This window comes from Ranitomeya variabilis, chromosome 7, assembly GCF_051348905.1.
Source record: "Ranitomeya variabilis isolate aRanVar5 chromosome 7, aRanVar5.hap1, whole genome shotgun sequence".
Classification (NCBI taxonomy): Eukaryota; Metazoa; Chordata; class Amphibia; order Anura; family Dendrobatidae; genus Ranitomeya; species Ranitomeya variabilis.
Window position 1 is genome coordinate 92,855,760 of NC_135238.1, and position 22,035 is coordinate 92,877,794.

The following is a 22,035-nucleotide window of genomic DNA, read 5'->3' on the forward strand; positions in this document are numbered from 1 at the left end:
ACTTTTGGGGTCCAAGAATAAAAACGTATATACACTGGCGCTTATTCACCTGGAAGGATGAGGTAGGAAGCCACGGAAGCTGCAGGTGGTTAAAACAGGTTCTGTGCAAAACTCTGTTAAAAATTAAACCAGTTGATTAATAATACTATTAACCACCGCGCTAAACCGAAACTGGAATATCAATGTACTTACGGTACTTTTGATATGGCTATTACTATGTTGTCTGGGGTCCCTTGTGAGTGAAGGGTTACACCTGGTTACAGTGGTTTGCTGAAAGGTAAAGTGTGCAGCAGAGTGATATATTATTTGATTTGGACCTTACAAAAAATAAATAAAAAGGTGTTGGTTACAAACACTTACTCTTTTTATGAGGCTGTATAGGTTGCACCTGTGGTGTTTCAATGTGGGGTTAATAGTTTCTCTTTCCACAGTGTAGTGAACCGATACTGGAAGGCAAAGTGTGTCAAACCTTGGTATATTGTTTATATTGTACACACAAAGTATCAAGGGTATTAGCTGGGTGCACTTACTCCTTATATAAGGTTGTACAGTTTACACTTGGGATGTTCTTATGTGAGGTTTTGGTATTTGTCTTTCCACAGTGTGCTAAACTGATGCTGGTGAGTAAACAAAGTAGAGACTAAAGTGATTTGCAAGCAATACACTAGAATAGTAGGAAGTTACTGGCCACAATAATTGCAGTGGTATTAATAGGAATTAGTTGGCACTCTCCACATGTTTGCTTATGAAGGTACCCGCGGTGAGGTAGGCAAGGTAGTCCACTGGATACGGTGCTGATAAAGTAACCCGCTGAGCTGGGAGGGTTAGAGTCCGGTGTGTGTGCCAGAGGCCGCGGTTCCTGGACGAGAACGTACCGGCGAGTGGTGAGGAGGTACCAGCGCCTCGCGTGCCCCGGCCGGAAGCAACTCTGAGGATGCGGTGCCGAGATGGGGCAGAGCTAGTGTGATGTCACAGAAAGCAGGGACAAGTGCGTGAGAGAGACAAGCTGCAAACTAGTTTCGAGAGGTAACTTCCCTCTTCGTCAGGGCTAAACTTTTGGGGTCCAATTTTTCCAGTTACCCTTGGAAATATAAAAAATTGTGGGCTAAAAATCATTTTTGTGGAAAAAAAAATGATTTTTTATTTTCATGGCTCTGCGTTATAAATTTTAGTTCCTTTGGGGGTCTAGTTTCCAAAATGGGGTCACTTGTGGGGGGTTTCTACTGTTTAGGCACATCAGGGGCTCTGCAAATGCAACATGACGCCCGCAGACCATTCTATTAAAGTCTGCATTCCAAAACGGTGCTCCTTCCCTTCCGAGCTCTGCCATGCACCCAAACAGAGGTCCCCCCTACATATGGGGTATCAGAAAACGCAAGAAAAATTGCACAACAACTTTTATGGTCCAATCTCTCCTGTTACCCTTGTGAAAGTAAAAATTTGGGGGTGAAAAGATCATTTTTGTGGAAAAAATATTTTTTATTTTCACAGCTCTACGTTATAAACTTCTGTGAAGCACTTGGGGGTTCATAGTGCTCACCACACATCTGGATAAGCTCTTTGAGGGATCTAGTTTCCAAAATGGGGTCACTTGTGGGGGTTTCTACTGTTTAGGCACATCAGGGGCTCTGTAAGCGCAGCATGATGCCCACAGACCATTCTATCAAAGTCTGCTATGCGCCCAAACAGTGATCCCCCCCATATGGGGTATAAGAGTACTTAGGACAAATTCCACAACAACTTTTAAGGTCCAATTTCTCCTATTACCCTTGTGAAAGTAAAAATTGGGATGAAAAGATCATTTTTTAGGAAAAAAATATGATTTTCTTTATTTTCACGGCTCTACGTTATAAACTTCTGTGTAGCACTTGGTGGATCATAGTGCTCACCACAAATCTAGATAAGGTCCTTGGGTGGTCTAGTTTCAAAAAAGGGTCACTTGTGGGGGTTTCTACTGTTTAGGTACATCAGAGGCTCTCAGACATGACATGGCGTCCTATCTCAATTCCAACCAATTCTGCATTGAAAAAGTCAAACGGCGCTCCTTCCCTTCCGAGCTCTGCCGTGCACCCGAACAGTGGTTTACCCCTACATATGGGGTATCAGCATACTCAGGACAAATTGAACAACAACTTTTGGGATCAAATTTCTCCTGTTACCCTTGTGAAAATAAAAATTTGGAAAGAAAAGAATTTTTGTGGAAAAAATATATATTTTTTATTTTTATGGCTCTACCTTATAAACTTTTGTGAAGCTCTTGGGGGTTCAAAGTGCTCACCACACATCTAGATAAGCTCCTTGGGGGGTCTAGTTTCCAAAATGGTGTCACTTGTGGGGGTTTCTACTGTTTAGGCACATCAGGGGCTCTCCAAATGCAACATGGCGTCCGATCTCAATTACAGGCAATTCTGTATTGAAAAAAATCAAACGGCACTCCTTCTCTTCCAATCTCTGCCGTGCGCCCAAACAGTGGTTTACTCCCACATATGGGGTATCGGCATATCCAGAAGAAATAGCACAACAAATTTTGTGGTTAATTTTCTCTTTTTACACTTGTGAAAATAAAAAAAAAAAATGGTTCTGAAATAAAATGTTTGCAAAAAAGTTAAATGTTAATTTTTTTTCCTTCCACATTGCTTCAGCTTCTGTGAAGCGCATAAAGGCTTAATAAACTTCTTGAATGTGGTTTTGAGCACCTTGAGGGGTGCAGTTTTTAGAATGGTTTCACTTTTGGGAATTTTCTGTCATGTACACCCCTCAAAGTGACTTTAAATGTGAGATGGTCCCTAAAAAAATGGTTTTGTAAATTTTGTTGTACAAATGAGAAATCGCTGGTCAACTTTTAACTCTTATAACTTCCTAACAAAAAATAATTTTGTTTCCAATGTTGTTCTGATGTAAAGTAGACATGTGGGAAATGTTATTTATTAACTATATTGTTTGACATATCTCTCTGATTTAATTTTTTTTTGCCATATTTCCATTTTTTTCATAAATAAACGCAAGTAATATCGAATAAATTTAACCACTAACATGAATGAGTTATAACCTCATAAAATTACAGTGGTCAGAATAGTAAAAATTGGCCTGGTCATTAAGCTGCAAACTGGCTCCATCACTAAGGGGTTAAGCATAAATATGCAACAAAAATTTGAGCTTCAAGTGATGACTAACTTTATTATTCAGCGTCCATATAACATGCATATAAAGTACATTTATTTTACTTGAAAAACTTTAAATTTTCCAAATCAGCACTCTTAGGTCTTGCAAGGCCTAAAGCAGTTGATAAGGAGAGACCCACTTTTCTTTGGGTGCTGGGATCTGCTGTCCTAGGTTTTGAATGTAAAACCACAGATTTGAATCGGTAACGTTCTTTCCAATTGTAATCCTTTGAGTCTTCATAGTTTAGACATTCTTTTGACTCTAAACAAAAAAAAACAAAACAAAACACAAAATAAGCTTATATCAATCTTAAGATGTCTAAGACTTGAAAACATGCTGTCATGTGAAAATCCTAATGTTCTACTAAATTCATATTAATCTTTGTGGGTACTGTGAAATCTCCCTATAATATATAATATATCATTTTTGGCAAGAGAGTGATACTGAGGAGACTGCGACAATTGTGAAAAACAAATGAAAAGGCATTCAAATTATTACTATTCAAGGAACAACAATCACTGCTTACAGCCATGGTTTTACAGATTGAAGATTCCTCTGACCATACCACAGAAAATGCTCACAGGTTTAGAGTTTCCAATCTCCGTTTCTATTCCATTCAAGCAAGGATGTAAAATATGTAGTTTCCAAGAAACAGTGATGAATGTATCAAGTAAATGCTTCCACTATTTGACACTTGGATAAACCCTTCTTTTTTTTTTTTTTTTTTTTTTTAAATGGAAAACATTTACTTGCAGGTTTCTAACCGATCATGAAATTGGGTTCTGGTGGTGACAGAAAACTGGTGCCATAATCAAAAAGAACCTAGCACTCAACTTGTTGCCTTTAGCGTGAGTTTTATTGTAGTGGTACAAATTAAACGTTTCGGTCCCACACTTGGACCTTCGTCAGTAACTACATGTGAAACATAACAAAATGTGACAATGAAAATCATAACAAAAATAGAAATATTTTACAAAAAAAGAAGTATATACATAAATGCTGAGGATAATATTTTGGCATCATTCACAACAATTGTCAAGTGTATACTGGAGACATATGCTAGAGGGACGTCCTGAGTATCCAGGATAGAGTGCTCCAATGGTTATAAGACAATTTTTGAGAAGTGTGAGTGCCCCAAACAAGTTAGAGAGGTGAGATACATACCGTACTGCTGTAATAGCGTGGGGAGACAAAAGGGATGGAAGACACACAGTAACGGCGTCTGTAGGCATGTAAACAGAATCCCAAGCGGAAATGGTGAGGATTGTTAGATGGTAAGTGGGTATAGAGAGTTAAGGGCTATAAGGTGGACCATACCTTAATGCTGTGATACACAGGGACGGTACTATTGGTGTACAAAAGAGGAAAAAAGACGCAGTGGAGGGTTAGAAATGCCTCCTCATTGTGAGCCGGGAAGATACACTACATGCTGCTGTGAGGAATTTACCTTGTAGAGACCGTGGCTGGATATGGTGGGAGCAGACGCGGATTCCACCGCTGGTCTGCCGGTGTGCGGTAGTATCGCCCTTACATAGAGGAAGGGGCGGGACTGACAGCGCTGAAGAGCCAATCGGCGACGGCGCCGTAGACCGGAAGTGACGTCGCGCTAGACTAAGCCGCTCGGTACAGCTGTTTGCAGAGCTGTATGGCGTGGTGAGCGGATGTGACGTCCGGTTGTCAGAGTAACCGGTAAACACAGTCAGTGATTGCTGGTAGTTGCAGTGTTGTAGCGCTAAAAAATAGTGCTTAGAGTCCTGCGGTAAGAGGGCGCTGTAGTGAAACCCAAAATAAACATGCAAGTGCAGAGTACTTGAGAGTATGAAAGATGAATGAACTTAGAAAGGAAGTGCCCACATGGATATTGTGGTAGATTCCTTGTTGGTGGTGATCCTAGGAGGTATCCTTGTGACACGTGAGATGGTAGACAGATGTGAGTGGAAGGACGGTCCAATACAACAAGCAGAGATGAAATATATTTCAATAAAGACGATTCTAATGGCAAAAGAGGAAAACAGAATTAGCCAACAGTAAATACATATTGCAATAGTACATAAGCAAAAAATTGGCTAAAGTCCGTACACATCTGTACATAACCCCATATGGTGGAACCATCAGTAGGCAGCATGATTTCTTTGTTAGATAAAAGAGGCTAAATCATAATCTCTATTGAGTCCCAAGGGGTGAAGTGTTTCTAAGGTATGGATCCAAAATGCCTCCCGTCTCTTCAAACGGGCTACCCGGTCTCCACCCCTCCTGAATGGGGGGACATGCTCTATAACCTGGTATCGTAGTTGTGTGACAGTGTGGTCCTGGTTATGGAAGTGAAGGGGAAGGGGTAACAACAGATTCTTGCGGCGGATCGTAGACTTGTGTTTAGAAACACGGTCCCTTATTGGTTGTGTAGTTTCCCCTACATACAGGAGTCCGCAGGGGCACTTGATTAGATATATCACCCATGATGAGGCACACGTAAAAAAATTTGGGATGTGGAACGATTTACCGGACCGGGGGTGGTGGAAAGATGAGCCTTTAAGGACATTGTTACATTGGGCACAGTTAAGGCATGGGAAGGTCCCCATGCGTGGATTCTGTAAGAACCGCTGGCGAGGTGTGGAAGAGTTTGTTCCCAAGTCTGCCCTGACTAGAGAATCCCTGAGATTAGGTGGACGTTTGAAGCAGGGAAGGAACGGGTTCTGAAACTCGGGAACTTTTGGGTATCCCTTTGATAGCAGATGCCAGTGTTGGCGTATTGACCTATGTAGTATATATGAGAATGGGTGGTATGCATGGATGAATGGAATTCGGTTGAGGGCTCTGTTGGGTCGTGGGGTGGGAGGGACTGTAGCCTTTGCCAGTACCGAGGGTGGATAACCCCGTTGGGAAAATTTGGTGGCCATCTCTTGGAGGCGTACTGGTTTAAGTTCTACGTCCGACACAATCCTGGAAACTCTTTGGAATTGTGATTTTGGGACTGAATTTTTGGTAGCCGGAGGATGGAAGCTTGTAAAATGCAACAGACTGTTGCGGTCCGTGCTTTTTGTATAGAGGTCAGTGGTTATCGTGCCATTTGGTTGTAAGATGACCAGGGTATCCAGAAAGTTAATCTGTGTGGTACTGTGCGTCATTGTAAAGGAGATACCCGGCCAAGCTGTATTGAGCCATTCGAAGAATGCCGCGAGGGCTTCCAACGAGCCCCCCCATATGCAGAATACATCATCAATGTAACGTTTCCACATGATGACGTTGTCACGGAACAGCGGGTGAGGGTAAATCAGACTCTCCTCAAAATCCGCCATGTAGCAATTTGCATATGGGGGCGCTACGTTAGAGCCCATCGCGGTGCCACGGATCTGTAAGTAAAAGTCATCCTGGAACAGGAAATAATTACGGGTGAGTATGATAGTAAGTAGATCGGTACATAGCTGTATTTGGTTGGATGAGAGACCGGATTGGGTCAGGAGTTTGTAGACAGAGTTGATACCCTCGGTATGAGGGATGGATGTATATAGATCTTTTACATCCATAGTTACCAGTATAGAGTGTGCCGGAATGGGACAGATGTCCTTCAGTGTCTGGAGGAATGAGCCCGTATCCAGAATGAAGGATTTGGATGACCTGATCATTGGGGTCAGTATCTTTTCCAGGTAGATGGCTAAAGGAGAAAGGATAGAGTCGGTGGATGCGACTATAGGCCTCCCCGGTGGTTTCTCTAGGTTTTTGTGGATCTTGGGGATAGTGTAGAACACTGGTGTTATAGGGTGTAATTTTGTAAGGAAATCCCGTGTTTTGGGGTCCAAGACCCCTAGTTCGATATATTTGGCCAGTGTGTCTGAGATGATTTGCCGAGTAGCAGATTGAGGATCATGTTGTAGCCTCGTGTAGACGGTAGAGTTGTTAAGTTGGCGTCTTATTTCTAGAAGGTAATCGGTTTTATTCATTATAACGAGGGCACCCCCTTTGTCTGCGGGTTTGAAAATAAGATTACTGTCGCTCTGTAGGCCTTTTAGGGCTTGTCGTTCAATGGAGGACAGATTAGAGGGAAAGAACAGTTTCCCCTTTCTGATGTCATCACATAGTGTTTTAAATGACTCCTTGACGAAGCCTATAAAAGACTCCATGGCATGTGAGCCCTGTGGTGGTCTGAAATGACTCTTGGTGTAAAGGCCTAAACTACTCGATGATAGAGGATTATCAGATGGGACTGTGGGGGGCTGGATGGGGGGTGACTCAGAGGAGGTAGAGAAGAACGCCTTCAATCTAAGGGACCTAAAGAACCTTTGAAGGTCCATCTCCAGGTCAAATGTGTGACATTGGTAAGAGGGGCAAAAGGACAGGCCTTTTTGCAAGATCCACAAAAACCTAGAGAAACCACCGGGGAGGCCTATAGTCGCATCCACCGACTCTATCCTTTCTCCTTTAGCCATCTACCTGGAAAAGATACTGACCCCAATGATCAGGTCATCCAAATCCTTCATTCTGGATACGGGCTCATTCCTCCAGACACTGAAGGACATCTGTCCCATTCCGGCACACTCTATACTGGTAACTATGGATGTAAAAGATCTATATACATCCATCCCTCATACCGAGGGTATCAACTCTGTCTACAAACTCCTGACCCAATCCGGTCTCTCATCCAACCAAATACAGCTATGTACCGATCTACTTACTATCATACTCACCCGTAATTATTTCCTGTTCCAGGATGACTTTTACTTACAGATCCGTGGCACCGCGATGGGCTCTAACGTAGCGCCCCCATATGCAAATTGCTACATGGCGGATTTTGAGGAGAGTCTGATTTACCCTCACCCGCTGTTCCGTGACAACGTCATCATGTGGAAACGTTACATTGATGATGTATTCTGCATATGGGGGGGCTCGTTGGAAGCCCTCGCGGCATTCTTCGAATGGCTCAATACAGCTTGGCCGGGTATCTCCTTTACAATGACGCACAGTACCACACAGATTAACTTTCTGGATACCCTGGTCATCTTACAACCAAATGGCACGATAACCACTGACCTCTATACAAAAAGCACGGACCGCAACAGTCTGTTGCATTTTACAAGCTTCCATCCTCCGGCTACCAAAAATTCAGTCCCAAAATCACAATTCCAAAGAGTTTCCAGGATTGTGTCGGACGTAGAACTTAAACCAGTACGCCTCCAAGAGATGGCCACCAAATTTTCCCAACGGGGTTATCCACCCTCGGTACTGGCAAAGGCTACAGTCCCTCCCACCCCACGACCCAACAGAGCCCTCAACCGAATTCCATTCATCCATGCATACCACCCATTCTCATATATACTACATAGGTCAATACGCCAACACTGGCATCTGCTATCAAAGGGATACCCAAAAGTTCCCGAGTTTCAGAACCCGTTCCTTCCCTGCTTCAAACGTCCACCTAATCTCAGGGATTCTCTAGTCAGGGCAGACTTGGGAACAAACTCTTCCACACCTCGCCAGCGGTTCTTACAGAATCCACGCATGGGGACCTTCCCATGCCTTAACTGTGCCCAATGTAACAATGTCCTTAAAGGCTCATCTTTCCACCACCCCCGGTCCGGTAAATCGTTCCACATCCCAAATTTTTTTACGTGTGCCTCATCATGGGTGATATATCTAATCAAGTGCCCCTGCGGACTCCTGTATGTAGGGGAAACTACACAACCAATAAGGGACCGTGTTTCTAAACACAAGTCTACGATCCGCCGCAAGAATCTGTTGTTACCCCTTCCCCTTCACTTCCATAACCAGGACCACACTGTCACACAACTACGATACCAGGTTATAGAGCATGTCCCCCCATTCAGGAGGGGTGGAGACCGGGTAGCCCGTTTGAAGAGACGGGAGGCATTTTGGATCCATACCTTAGAAACACTTCACCCCTTGGGACTCAATAGAGATTATGATTTAGCCTCTTTTATCTAACAAAGAAATCATGCTGCCTACTGATGGTTCCACCATATGGGGTTATGTACAGATGTGTACGGACTTTAGCCAATTTTTTGCTTATGTACTATTGCAATATGTATTTACTGTTGGCTAATTCTGTTTTCCTCTTTTGCCATTAGAATCGTCTTTATTGAAATATATTTCATCTCTGCTTGTTGTATTGGACCGTCCTTCCACTCACATCTGTCTACCATCTCACGTGTCACAAGGATACCTCCTAGGATCACCACCAACAAGGAATCTACCACAATATCCATGTGGGCACTTCCTTTCTAAGTTCATTCATCTTTCATACTCTCAAGTACTCTGCACTTGCATGTTTATTTTGGGTTTCACTACAGCGCCCTCTTACCGCAGGACTCTAAGCACTATTTTTTAGCGCTACAACACTGCAACTACCAGCAATCACTGACTGTGTTTACCGGTTACTCTGACAACCGGACGTCACATCCGCTCACCACGCCATACAGCTCTGCAAACAGCTGTACCGAGCGGCTTAGTCTAGCGCGACGTCACTTCCGGTCTACGGCGCCGTCGCCGATTGGCTCTTCAGCGCTGTCAGTCCCGCCCCTTCCTCTATGTAAGGGCGATACTACCGCACACCGGCAGACCAGCGGTGGAATCCGCGTCTGCTCCCACCATATCCAGCCACGGTCTCTACAAGGTAAATTCCTCACAGCAGCATGTAGTGTATCTTCCCGGCTCACAATGAGGAGGCATTTCTAACCCTCCACTGCGTCTTTTTTCCTCTTTTGTACACCAATAGTACCGTCCCTGTGTATCACAGCATTAAGGTATGGTCCACCTTATAGCCCTTAACTCTCTATACCCACTTACCATCTAACAATCCTCACCATTTCCGCTTGGGATTCTGTTTACATGCCTACAGACGCCGTTACTGTGTGTCTTCCATCCCTTTTGTCTCCCCACGCTATTACAGCAGTACGGTATGTATCTCACCTCTCTAACTTGTTTGGGGCACTCACACTTCTCAAAAATTGTCTTATAACCATTGGAGCACTCTATCCTGGATACTCAGGACGTCCCTCTAGCATATGTCTCCAGTATACACTTGACCATTGTTGTGAATTATGCCAAAATATTATCCTCAGCATTTATGTATATACTTCTTTTTTTGTAAAATATTTCTATTTTTGTTATGATTTTCATTGTCACATTTTGTTATGTTTCACATGTAGTTACTGACGAAGGTCCAAGTGTGGGACCGAAACGTTTAATTTGTACCACTACAATAAAACTCACGCTAAAGGCAACAAGTTGAGTGCTAGGTTCTTTTTGATTATGGTTTATGAAGGTTTGGGATCCTAACCTAAGCACCACCCCTCTCAGTAGTGCACACGGTATTTTGTATGATAGAAAACTGGTGCCAGCTTATTCCCTTTTTTAGATTGTTCACATTCAGTGACCAGAGATGAGATAATTTGATATGGCTGGTGAGGACAATTTTCCAGCACAGAGTCAGCGCTGATTTGTCTCAATGAGACAGAATTGGGGACCAAGGTAGTGTTGTGTGTGTTGATAAGGAACAGCCTAAATACCGATGCTTCTCATAAAATTAGAATATCATCAAAAAGTTAATTTATTTCAGTTCTTCAATGCAAAAAGTGAAACTCATATATTATACAGAGTCATTACAAACAGAGTGATCTATTTCATGTGTTTAGTTCTGCTAATATTGATGAATTATGGCTTACAGCCAATGAAAACCCAAAAGTCATTATCTCAGTAAACTAGAATACATTATAACACCAGCTTGAAAAATGATTTTAAAATCCGAAATGTTGGCCTACTGAAATGTATGTTCAGTAAATGCACTTAATACTTGGTCGGGGCTCCTTTTGCATCAATTCCGGCATCAACGCGGTGTGGCATGGCATGGAGGTGATCAGCCTGTGGCACTGCTGCTTTTGAAATCCCAGGTTGCTTTGATAGCAGCCTTTAGCTCGTCTGGTGTCTCATCTTCCTCTTCACAATGCCCCATAGATTCTCTTTGGAGTTAAGGTCAGGGGAGTTGGCAGGCCAATAAAGCAAAGTGATACTGTTGTATTTACATAGTTACATAGTTACATAGTTATTAAGGTTGAAGGAAGACTTTAAGTCCATCTAGTTCAACCCATAGCCTAGCATGCCCTAACATGTTGATCCAGGGGAAGGCAAAAAAAACCCATGTGGTAAGAGTAAGCTCCATCATGGGGAAAAAAATTCCTTCCCGACCCCACATACGGCAATCAGACTAGTTCCCTGGATCAACGCCTTATCAAGGAATCTAATATATATACCCTGTAATATTATACTTTTCCAGAAAGGTATCCAGTCCCCTCTTAAATTGAAGCAATGAGTCACTCATTACAACATCATACGGCAGAGAGTTCCATAGTATCACTGCTCTTACAGTAAAGAATCCACGTCTGTTATTATGCTTAAACCTTTTTTCCTCCAGACGTAGAGGATGCCCCCTTGTCCCTGTCACTGGTCTATGATTAAAAAGATCATCAGAAAGGTCTTTGTACTGTCCCCTCATATATTTATACATTAACATAAGATCACCCCTTAGTCTTCGTTTTTCCAAACTAAATAGCCCCAAGTGTAATAACCTATCTTGGTATGGCAGACCCCCCAGTCCTCTAATAACCTTGGTTGCTCTTCTCTGCCCCCCCCTTCCAGTTCAGCTATGCCTTTCTTATACACCGGAGACCAGAACTGTGCACAGTATTCTAAGTGTGGTTGCACTAGTGACTTGTATAGAGGTAAAATTATGTTCTCCTCATGAGCATCTATGCCTCTTTTAAGGCATCCCATTATTTTATTTGCCTTTGTAGCAGCTGCCTGACACTGGCCACTGAATATGAGTTTGTCATCCACCCATACACCCAGGTCTTTTTCATTGACGGTTTTGCCCAGAGTTTTAGAATTAAGCACATAGTTATACATCGTATTACTTCTACCCAAGTGCATGACCTTACATTTATCCCCATTAAAGCTCATTTGCCATTTATCAGCCCAAGCTTCTAGCTTACATAAATCAGCCTGTAATATAAAATTGTCCTCCCCTGTATTGATTACCCTGCAGAGTTTAGTGTCATCTGCAAATATTGAAATTCTACTCTGAATGCCCCCTACAAGGTCATTAATAAATATGTTAAAAAGAAGAGGGCCCAATACTGACCCCTGTGGTACCCCACTACTAACCGTGACGCAGTCCGAGTGTGCTCCATTAATAACCACCCTTTGTTTCCTATCCCTGAGCTAACTCTCAACCCACTTGCACATATTTTCCCCTATCCCCATTATTCTCATTTTATGTATCAACCTTTTGTGTGGCACCGTATTAAAAGCTTTTGAAAAGTCCATATACACTACATCTACTGGGTTCCCTTGGCCCAGACCGGAACTTACCTCTTCATAGAAGCTGATCAAATTAGTCTGACATGATCGGTCCCTAGTAAACCCGTGCTGATACTGGGTCATGAGGTTATTCCTCTTCAGATACTCCAGTATAGCATCCCTTAGAATGCCCTCCAGGATTTTACCCACAGTAGAGGATAAGCTTACTGGCCTATAATTTCCGAGTTCAGTTTTTGTCCCCTTTTTAAATATTGGCACCACATTTGCTATACGCCAGTCCTGTGGTACAGACCCTGTTATTATGGACTCTTTAAAGATTAAAAATAATGGTGTATCAATGACTATACTTAATTCCTGCAGTACTCGAGGGTGTATCCCATCCGGGCCCGGAGATTTGTCAATTTTTGTGATTTTTAGACGCCGCCGTACTTCCTGCTGGGTTAAGCAGGTAAAATTTAATTGGGAATTTTTATCACTAGTCAGATTGGCTGCCATGGGATTTTCTTTTGTAAATACTGATGAAAAAAAGTAATTTAGCATATTGGCTTTTTCCTCATCCTCATCCACCATTTCACCCAGACTATTTTTAAGGGGGCCAACACTATCATTTTTTAGTTTCTTACTATTTATGTAGTTAAAGAATATTTTGGGGTTATTTTTGCTCTCTCTAGCAATGAGTCACTCTGTCTCAATCTTTGCTGCCTTGATTTGCTTTTTACATAATTTATTTAATTTTTTGTATTTATTTAATGCCTCCTCACTACCTACTTCCTTTAATTCTCTAAATGCTTTCTTGTTATCACTTATTGCGCCCCTTACAGCTTTATTTAGCCATATTGGTTTCCTCCTATTTCTAGTATGTTTATTCCCATACGGTATATACTGTGCACAGGTCCTATCCAGGATGCTAATAAATGTCTCCCATTTTCTTTGTGTACTTTTATGTCTCAGGATATCGTCCCAGTTAATTGCACCAAGATCCTCTCTCATCCGTTGGAAATTTGCCCTCCTGAAGTTTAAACCAGGTATTGGTAGTTTTGGCAGTGTGGACAGGTGCCAAGTCCTGCTGGAGAATGAAGTTTCCATCTCCAAAAAGCTTGTTGGCAGAGGGAAGCATGAAATGCTCTAAAATTTCCTGGTAGACAGATGCGCTGACTTTGCTCATGATAAAACACAATGAACCTACACCAGCAGATGACATGGCTCCCTAAACCTGTTATGGATCTGCAACACAGGACTAAGCTAGAAGGGGGAAAACTGACCCTGCACTATGACTAGGCTGAAACCCTACGATGGAGTGGGCAACCCATTCCTTGCGAATAGACCCACCGACGACCCTAGGATAATCTCAAGCGAAGACCTACAGATAAGGGGGAGGCGGTCCCTAAAAACTCAGGACTGGGTACAAAAACGGGTCATCTCCTAGTAGAAAACACAGAGAAGGCTGCAGAAACCAATAGAAAACAGAAACTAAGGCTAGCAGAACCAGAGATACCAGTACTGCACAAATAACACACACAAAACACTAAGCAAAGCACCACGCTAGAGCTCAAGGAGATTAACACTGTTGTGCAGCAAGGACTAGGAGGCAGGTGCTGGTTAATAAAGAGTGAAACAAACACCTGACCCAAGACAAACCCAGCACCAGAGGAAAAAAGCCAGCAGCCAGAACTCTACAAGAAAATGGTGGCTAGTTACAAAATAAACAGATTCTAACAAAACCATCACTGATTGTGGAAACTTCACACTAGACCTAAAGCAGCTTGGATTGTGTGCCTCTCCACTCTTCCTCCAGACTCTGGAACCTTGATTTCCAAATGAAATGCAAAATTTACTTTAATCTGAAAAGAATACCTTGGACCACTGAACAACAGTCCAGTTCTTTTTCTCCTTATCCCAGGTAAGACGCTTCTGGCGTTGTCTATGGGTCAAGAATGGCTTGACACAAGGAATGTGACACTTGTAGCCCATGTCCTGGATCCGCCTGTGTGTGGTGGCTCTTGAAGCAATGACTCCAGCAACAGTCTACTCCTTGTGAATCTCCCACAATTTTTTGAATTACCTTTTCTGAACAATCCTTTCAAGGCTGCGGTTATCCCGGTTGCTTGTGCACCTTTTTCTACCACACTTTTTCCTTCCACTCAACTTTCCATTAATATGCTTGGATACAGCACTCTGTGAAGAGCCTGCTTCTTTAGCAATGACCTTTTGTGGTTTACCCTCCTTGTGGAGTGTGTCAATGTCTGCCTTCTGGACATCTGTCAAGTCAGCAGTCTTCCCCATGATTGTCAAGCCTACTGAAACAGGGCTAACATAGAAAATTTGAAAAAAACATACCATAAGGAAATAGCCTTACCAAAACCTGTCAGATGACAAATGAACTAATAGGATGCAGAAGGCCCCATTAATAAAGGCAGGGGCAGCACAGGTGCAAACTACCAATAGAACCCACACACCTACCAGATTATGTATGCCACCGAAACACGCGTAGGGGAAGTGGAACCATTGTATGGTGAGGTAAGATATGCTTATTACATCCATTACATCAATGTAGGATACTATGGTCTTCACATCCATGTTCCAGTGTTCCATCCAATGTGTATTGCAGGCACTTTAGCCATAATTTGAGGGTTATGGGAATATAGTCAATACACTATATGATTTTTTCTAGTCTCTGGATACAAGTTTTATTTATTTATGTTGGTACTTATTTGTGTATTTTCAATTTTTGAGAACATCGTCTATTTGCATTACATCTTGCTCTGGCCTGCCATCTGGTGGTGCCACTTTCTTTGGCTCATCACCTTGCACTATAATGGCACCTTTTTAACATTGTATGTCTTTTAAATTATTCCTAATAAAGTATTGTACATCTTACGCCTCTCCTTATATGCTCTCTCTAAAAGAAAAAAATGCACCCAAATGAGCTTGCATAGAAAGCCAGTCACACAGGTATAAGTCATGCAAAGTGTCCGGCCTATTGATGACGCCCGTAATATTACCAGGCAGGCTGCCCAGCACTATATATATTCACCCTACAGTGCTATAGTACTAAGTTTTGAAATTAGTCTTAGGACTCGCAAGTATGAGGACCCTTGACTTTGGGTTGCAAGCTTATATATTTTGGCCAAAATATCAACCAATACCTCATTTAATGTATTTTATCATACGCTTTCATTTTTTCATCCTTTATTGCACTTTTTATCATTTTTTGTAGGATGTAGCCAGGCCCCTGATTGTTGGCTTGGTGAACTAGGGCGTCTGGGTTGCATATCTATAGTGCTGGGCAGCCCGCCTGATAATATTATGGGTGTCATTAATAGGCTGTAAGCCAGACACTTTGCATCACACATACCTGTGTGGCTGCTGTTCTACAAAGCCTCATTTGTGTGCATTTTTTTACTAGGCAGCCAACCCCCCCATAATCTGGTAGGTGTGTGGGTGGCTGTTTCTATAGGTAGTTGGCACCAGTGCAGTGCCTGCCTTTATTAGTGGGGCCTGCTGCATCCTGCTAGTGCATTTGTCATCTGACAGGTTTTGGTAAGGCTGTTTCCTTAACCCCTTCTGACCTGTGACGCCACATAGGGGTCATGAAAGTCGGTGCCAATCCAACCTGTGACGCCTATGTGGCGTCATGACAGGATCGCGTTCCTGCAGATCGGGTGAAAGGGAACTAAAATTTCACCCGACCTGCAGGGACAGGGGAATGGTACTTCAGCCCAGGGGGGTGGCTTTGCCCCCACGTGGCTACGATCGCTCTGATTGGCTGTTGAAAGTGAAACAGCCAATCAGAGCAATTTGTAATATTTCATCCATGAAAATTGGTGAAATATTACAATCCATCCATGGCCGATGCTGCAATATCATTGGCCATGGCTGGAGACCGTGATCTTCCCCCGCCACCGACTGACAGCGGTGATCTGACACCACTGTCAGTTTTTCCTCCCCTCCATTCTGCCCTCCTCTCCCCTCCGCTTGCCCTCGGCCTCCCCTCTGCCCCCCCGCTGTCCGATCCCACCCCCCATACTTACCGAGTCCCGGTGTGCCTCCCGGTGTTCGTCAGTCTTCAGCGATGGGCGCCACCATCTTCCAAAATGGCAGGCGCATGCGCAGTGCGCCCGCCGAATCTGCCGGCAGATTCATACCAGGCACATTTTGATCACTGTGATAGAAACTATCACAGTGATCAAAATAAAAAAAAAATGTAAATAAAAGCCCCCCTTATCACCCCCAGAGGTAGGGAAAATAATGAAATAAAGAAAATATATTTATTTTTATTTTTCCCACTAGGGTTAGGGTTAGGGTTGCAATTAGGGTTAGGGTTAGAATTAGGGTTAGGGTTGCAATTAGAGTTAGAATTAGGGTTAGGGTTGCAATTAGGGTTAGGGTTAGAAATAGGGTTAGGGTTGCAATTAGGATTAGAATTAGGGTTAGAATTAGGCTATGTGCACATGGTGCGGATTGGCCGCTGCGGATTCGTGGCAGTTTTCCATCACGTTCACAGTACCATGTAAACCTATGGAAAACCAAATCCACTGTGCCCATTGTTGTGAATTTGGATTCTGGGCTCCCCCGGTGGCTACTGGTGGAATTGAACTGGTGTCTTCATCTTCTCTGTTCACCTGTTCCCATCAAGATGTGGGAGTCGCTATATAACCTTGCTGCTCTGTTAGTTGCTTGCCGGTCAACAATGTTATCAGAAGCCTCTCTGTGCTTGTTCCTGCTCCTAGACAACTACTAGATAAGTTGGACTCTTGTCCATGTTTGTTTTTGCATTTTTGTTCCAGTTCACAGCTGTAGTTTCGTTACTGTGTCTGGAAAGCTCTTGTGAACAGGAATTGCCACTCTGGTGTTATGAGTTAATGCCAGAGTTTTAAAGTAATTTCTGGATGGTGTTTTGATAGGGTTTTCAGCTGACCATGAAAGTGTCCTTTCTGTCTTCTGCTATGTAGTAAGTGGACCTCAAATTTGCTAAACCTATTTTCATACTACGTTTGTTATTTCATCTTAATTCACCGCCAATACATGTGGGGGGCCTCTGTCTCCTTTCGGGGTATTTCTCTAGAGGTGAGCTAGGACTAATATTTTCCTCTGCTAGCATTATTTAGTCCTCCGGCTGGTGCTGGGCATCTAGAATCAACGTAGGCATGCTACCCGGCCACTGCTAGTTGTGCGTTAGGTTTAGTTCATGGTCAGCTCAGTTCCCATCTTCCAAGAGCTAGTTCCTATATATGCTGATGCTATGTTCTCTTGCCATTGAGAACATGACAGTTTGACCGGCCCACTAAAGGGTTAAAATCCTTGGCTGAGAAAGGAGAGAAATAAGAAGTCTGCTGAGATTTTTATTTTTTTTTCTCTCCTTCTAATCTTTGAATGGCTCTGTGTCCACCTGTTTGTAATGGATCTTCAGAGTGTAACTGCAGGTTTGAATAATCTCGCCACGAAGGTACAAAATTTGCAAGACTTTGTTTGTCATGCACCTGTATCTGAGCCGAGAATTCCTTTGCCGGAATTTTTCTCGGGGAATAGATCTGGGTTTCAGAATTTTCGAAATAATTGCAAATTATTTTTGTCCCTGAAATTTCGCTCTGCCGGAGACCCTGCACAGCAGGTCAGGATTGTGATTTCCTTGCTCCGGGGCGACCCTCAAGACTGGGCTTTCTCATTGACACCAGGGGATCCTGCGTTGCTCAATGTGGATGCGTTTTTTCTGGCCTTGGGGTTGCTTTATGACGAACCTCATTTGGAGCTTCAGGCAGAAAAAACTTTGATGTCCCTATCTCAGGGGCAAGATGAAGCGGAAATTTACTGCCAAAGATTCCGTAAATGGTCTGTGCTTACTCAGTGGAATGAGTGCGCCTTGGCGGCGACTTTCAGAGAGGGTCTCTCTGATGCCATTAAGGATGTTATGGTGGGGTTCCCTGTGCCTGCGGGTCTGAATGAGTCCATGACAATGGCTATTCAGATCGATAGGCGTTTGCGGGAGCGCGAACCAGTGCACCATCTGGCGGTGTCCACTGAGAAGTCGCCAGAGAGTATGCAGTGTGATAGAATTCTGTCCCGAGGCGAGCGGCAGAATTTTAGACGGAAAAATGGGTTGTGTTTCTATTGTGGTGATTCTACTCATGTTATATCAGCATGCTCTAAGCGCACTAAAAAGCTTGATAAATCTGTTTCCATTTGCACCTTACCGTCTAAGTTTATTCTATCTGTGACCCTGATTTGCTCTTTGTCATCTATTACCACGGACGCCTATGTCGACTCTGGCGCCGCTTTGAGTCTTATGGATTGGTCCTTTGCCAAACGCTGTGGGTATGATTTAGAGCCTTTGGAGACTCCTATTCCTCTGAAGGGGATTGACTCCACCCCATTGGCTAATAATAAACCACAATACTGGACACAAGTAACTATGCGTATTAATCCGGATCACCAGGAGATTATTCGCTTTCTGGTGCTGTATAATCTACATGATGATTTGGTGCTAGGATTGCCTTGGCTGCAATCTCATAACCCAGTCCTCGACTGGAGAGCTATGTCTGTGTTGAGCTGGGGATGTAAGGGGGCTCATGGGGATGTACCTGTGGTTTCCATTTCATCATCTATTCCCTCTGAAATTCCTGAGTTCCTGTCTGACTATCGTGACGTCTTTGAAGAATCCAAGCTTGGTTCATTACCTCCGCACCGAGAGTGCGATTGTGCCATAGATTTAATCCCGGGTAGTAAATACCCAAAGGGTCGTTTGTTTAATCTGTCTGTGCCTGAACATGCTGCTATGCGAGAATATATAAAGGAGTCCTTGGAAAAGGGACATATTCGTCCATCGTCATCTCCTTTAGGAGCCGGTTTTTTCTTTGTGTCAAAAAAAGACGGCTCTTTGAGACCATGTATCGATTATCGGCTTTTGAACAAAATCACTGTTAAATATCAATACCCATTGCCGTTGCTGACTGATTTGTTTGCTCGCATAAAGGGGGCCAAGTGGTTCTCTAAGATTGACCTTCGTGGGGCGTATAATTTGGTGCGAATCAGGCAGGGGGATGAGTGGAAGACCGCATTTAATACGCCCGAGGGCCACTTTGAGTATTTAGTGATGCCTTTTGGTCTTTCTAATGCTCCGTCAGTTTTCCAGTCCTTTATGCATGATATTTTTCGCGATTATTTGGATAAATTTATGATTGTGTATCTGGATGATATTCTGATTTTTTCGGATGACTGGGACTCTCATGTCCAGCAAGTCAGGAGGGTTTTCCAGGTTTTGCGGTCTAATTCTTTGTGTGTGAAGGGTTCTAAGTGTGTTTTTGGGGTACAGAGGATTTCCTTTTTGGGATATATTTTTTCTCCCTCTTCCATTGAAATGGATCCTGTCAAGGTTCAAGCTATTTGTGATTGGACGCAGCCCTCTTCTCTTAAGAGTCTTCAGAAATTTTTGGGCTTTGCTAACTTTTATCGTCGATTTATTGCTGGTTTTTCGGATATTGCTAAGCCATTGACCGATTTGACTAAGAAGGGTGCTGATGTTGCTGATTGGTCCCCTGACGCTGTGGAGGCCTTTCGGGAGCTTAAGCGCCGTTTTTCCTCTGCCCCTGTGTTGCGTCAGCCTGATGTTGCTCTACCTTTTCAGGTTGAGGTCGACGCTTCTGAGATAGGAGCTGGGGCAGTGTTGTCGCAGAAAAGTTCTGACTGCTCCGTGATGAGGCCTTGTGCCTTCTTTTCCCGTAAATTTTCGCCCGCTGAGCGGAATTATGATGTTGGGAATCGGGAGCTTTTGGCCATGAAGTGGGCTTTTGAGGAGTGGCGCCATTGGCTTGAGGGGGCCAGACATCAGGTGGTGGTATTGACTGACCACAAAAATTTGATTTATCTTGAGACCGCCAGGCGCCTGAATCCTAGACAGGCGCGCTGGTCATTATTTTTCTCTCGGTTTAATTTTGTGGTGTCATACCTACCGGGTTCTAAGAATGTTAGGGCGGATGCCCTTTCTAGGAGTTTTGAGCCTGACTCGCCTGGTAACTCTGAGCCCACAGGTATCCTTAAGGATGGAGTGGTATTGTCAGCCGTTTCTCCAGACCTGCGGCGGGCCTTGCAGGAGTTTCAGGCGGATAGACCGGATCGTTGCCCACCTGATAAACTGTTTGTTCCTGATGATTGGACCAGTAAAGTCATCTCTGAGGTTCATTCTTCTGCGTTGGCAGGTCATCCTGGCATTTTTGGTACCAGGGATTTGGTGGCAAGGTCCTTCTGGTGGCCTTCCCTGTCACGAGATGTGCGAGGCTTTGTGCAGTCTTGTGACGTTTGTGCTCGGGCCAAGCCTTGTTGTTCTCGGGCTAGTGGATTATTGTTGCCCTTGCCTATTCCTAAGAGGCCTTGGACGCACATCTCGATGGATTTTATTTCAGATCTGCCTGTTTCTCAGAAGATGTCTGTCATCTGGGTGGTGTGTGACCGTTTCTCTAAGATGGTCCATTTGGTTCCTCTGCCCAAGTTGCCTTCTTCTTCCGAGTTGGTTCCTCTGTTTTTTCAAAATGTTGTTCGTTTGCATGGTATTCCTGAGAATATCATTTCTGACAGAGGGACCCAATTCGTGTCTAGATTTTGGCGGGCATTCTGTGCTAGGATGGGCATAGATTTATCTTTTTCGTCCGCTTTCCATCCTCAGACGAATGGCCAGACCGAGCGGACTAATCAGACCCTGGAGACATATCTGAGGTGTTTTGTGTCTGCTGACCAGGATGATTGGGTTGCTTTTTTGCCATTGGCAGAGTTCGCTCTCAATAATCGGGCCAGCTCTGCCACTTTGGTGTCCCCGTTTTTCTGTAATTCGGGGTTTCATCCTCGATTTTCCTCTGGTCAGGTGGAATCTTCGGATTGTCCTGGAGTGGATGCTGTGGTGGAGAGATTGCATCAGATCTGGGGGCAGGTGGTGGACAATTTGAGGTTGTCCCAGGAGAAGACTCAGCTTTTTGCCAACCGCCACCGTCGTGTTGGTCCTCGGCTTTGTGTTGGGGATTTGGTGTGGTTGTCTTCTCGTTTTGTCCCTATGAGGGTCTCTTCTCCTAAGTTTAAGCCTCGGTTCATCGGCCCGTATAAGATATTGGAGATTCTTAACCCTGTTTCCTTCCGTTTGGACCTCCCTGCATCCTTTTCTATTCATAACGTTTTTCATCGGTCATTATTGCGCAGGTATGAGGTACCGGTTGTGCCTTCCGTTGAGCCTCCTGCTCCGGTGTTGGTTGAGAGTGAGTTGGAGTACGTTGTGGAGAAAATCTTAGACTCTCGTGTTTCCAGACGGAGACTCCAGTATCTGGTCAAGTGGAAGGGATACGGCCAGGAGGATAATTCTTGGGTGAATGCATCTGATGTTCATGCCTCTGATTTGGTTCGTGCCTTTCATAGGGCCCATCCTGATCGCCCTGGTGGTTCTGGTGAGGGTTCGGTGCCCCCTCCTTGAGGGGGGGGTACTGTTGTGAATTTGGATTCTGGGCTCCCCCGGTGGCTACTGGTGGAATTGAACTGGTGTCTTCATCTTCTCTGTTCACCTGTTCCCAT

General features: G+C 43.9%; 1 protein-coding gene and 1 long non-coding RNA gene across 2 annotated transcripts in view; both read right to left on the reverse strand.

The window, feature by feature from the left end:
* Window positions 1–223: 223 nt before the first annotated feature.
* On the reverse strand, window positions 224–590 carry LOC143785447 (uncharacterized). Its single transcript, XR_013217988.1, has 3 exons — window positions 531–590; window positions 361–446; window positions 224–270 (listed from the first exon to the last, which is right to left on the reverse strand). It is a non-coding gene; the product is annotated as an uncharacterized LOC143785447 (long non-coding RNA).
* A 2,514-nt stretch (window positions 591–3,104) lies between these two features.
* ANKAR (ankyrin and armadillo repeat containing) overlaps window positions 3,105–22,035 on the reverse strand; it is an 898,322-nt gene continuing 879,391 nt past the window's right edge. The window contains exon 26 of the mRNA XM_077275585.1: window positions 3,105–3,423. Within this exon, the coding sequence (XP_077131700.1) occupies window positions 3,221–3,423 (203 nt within the window). The 3' untranslated portion in view covers window positions 3,105–3,220. The remainder of the gene's footprint in view (window positions 3,424–22,035) is intronic.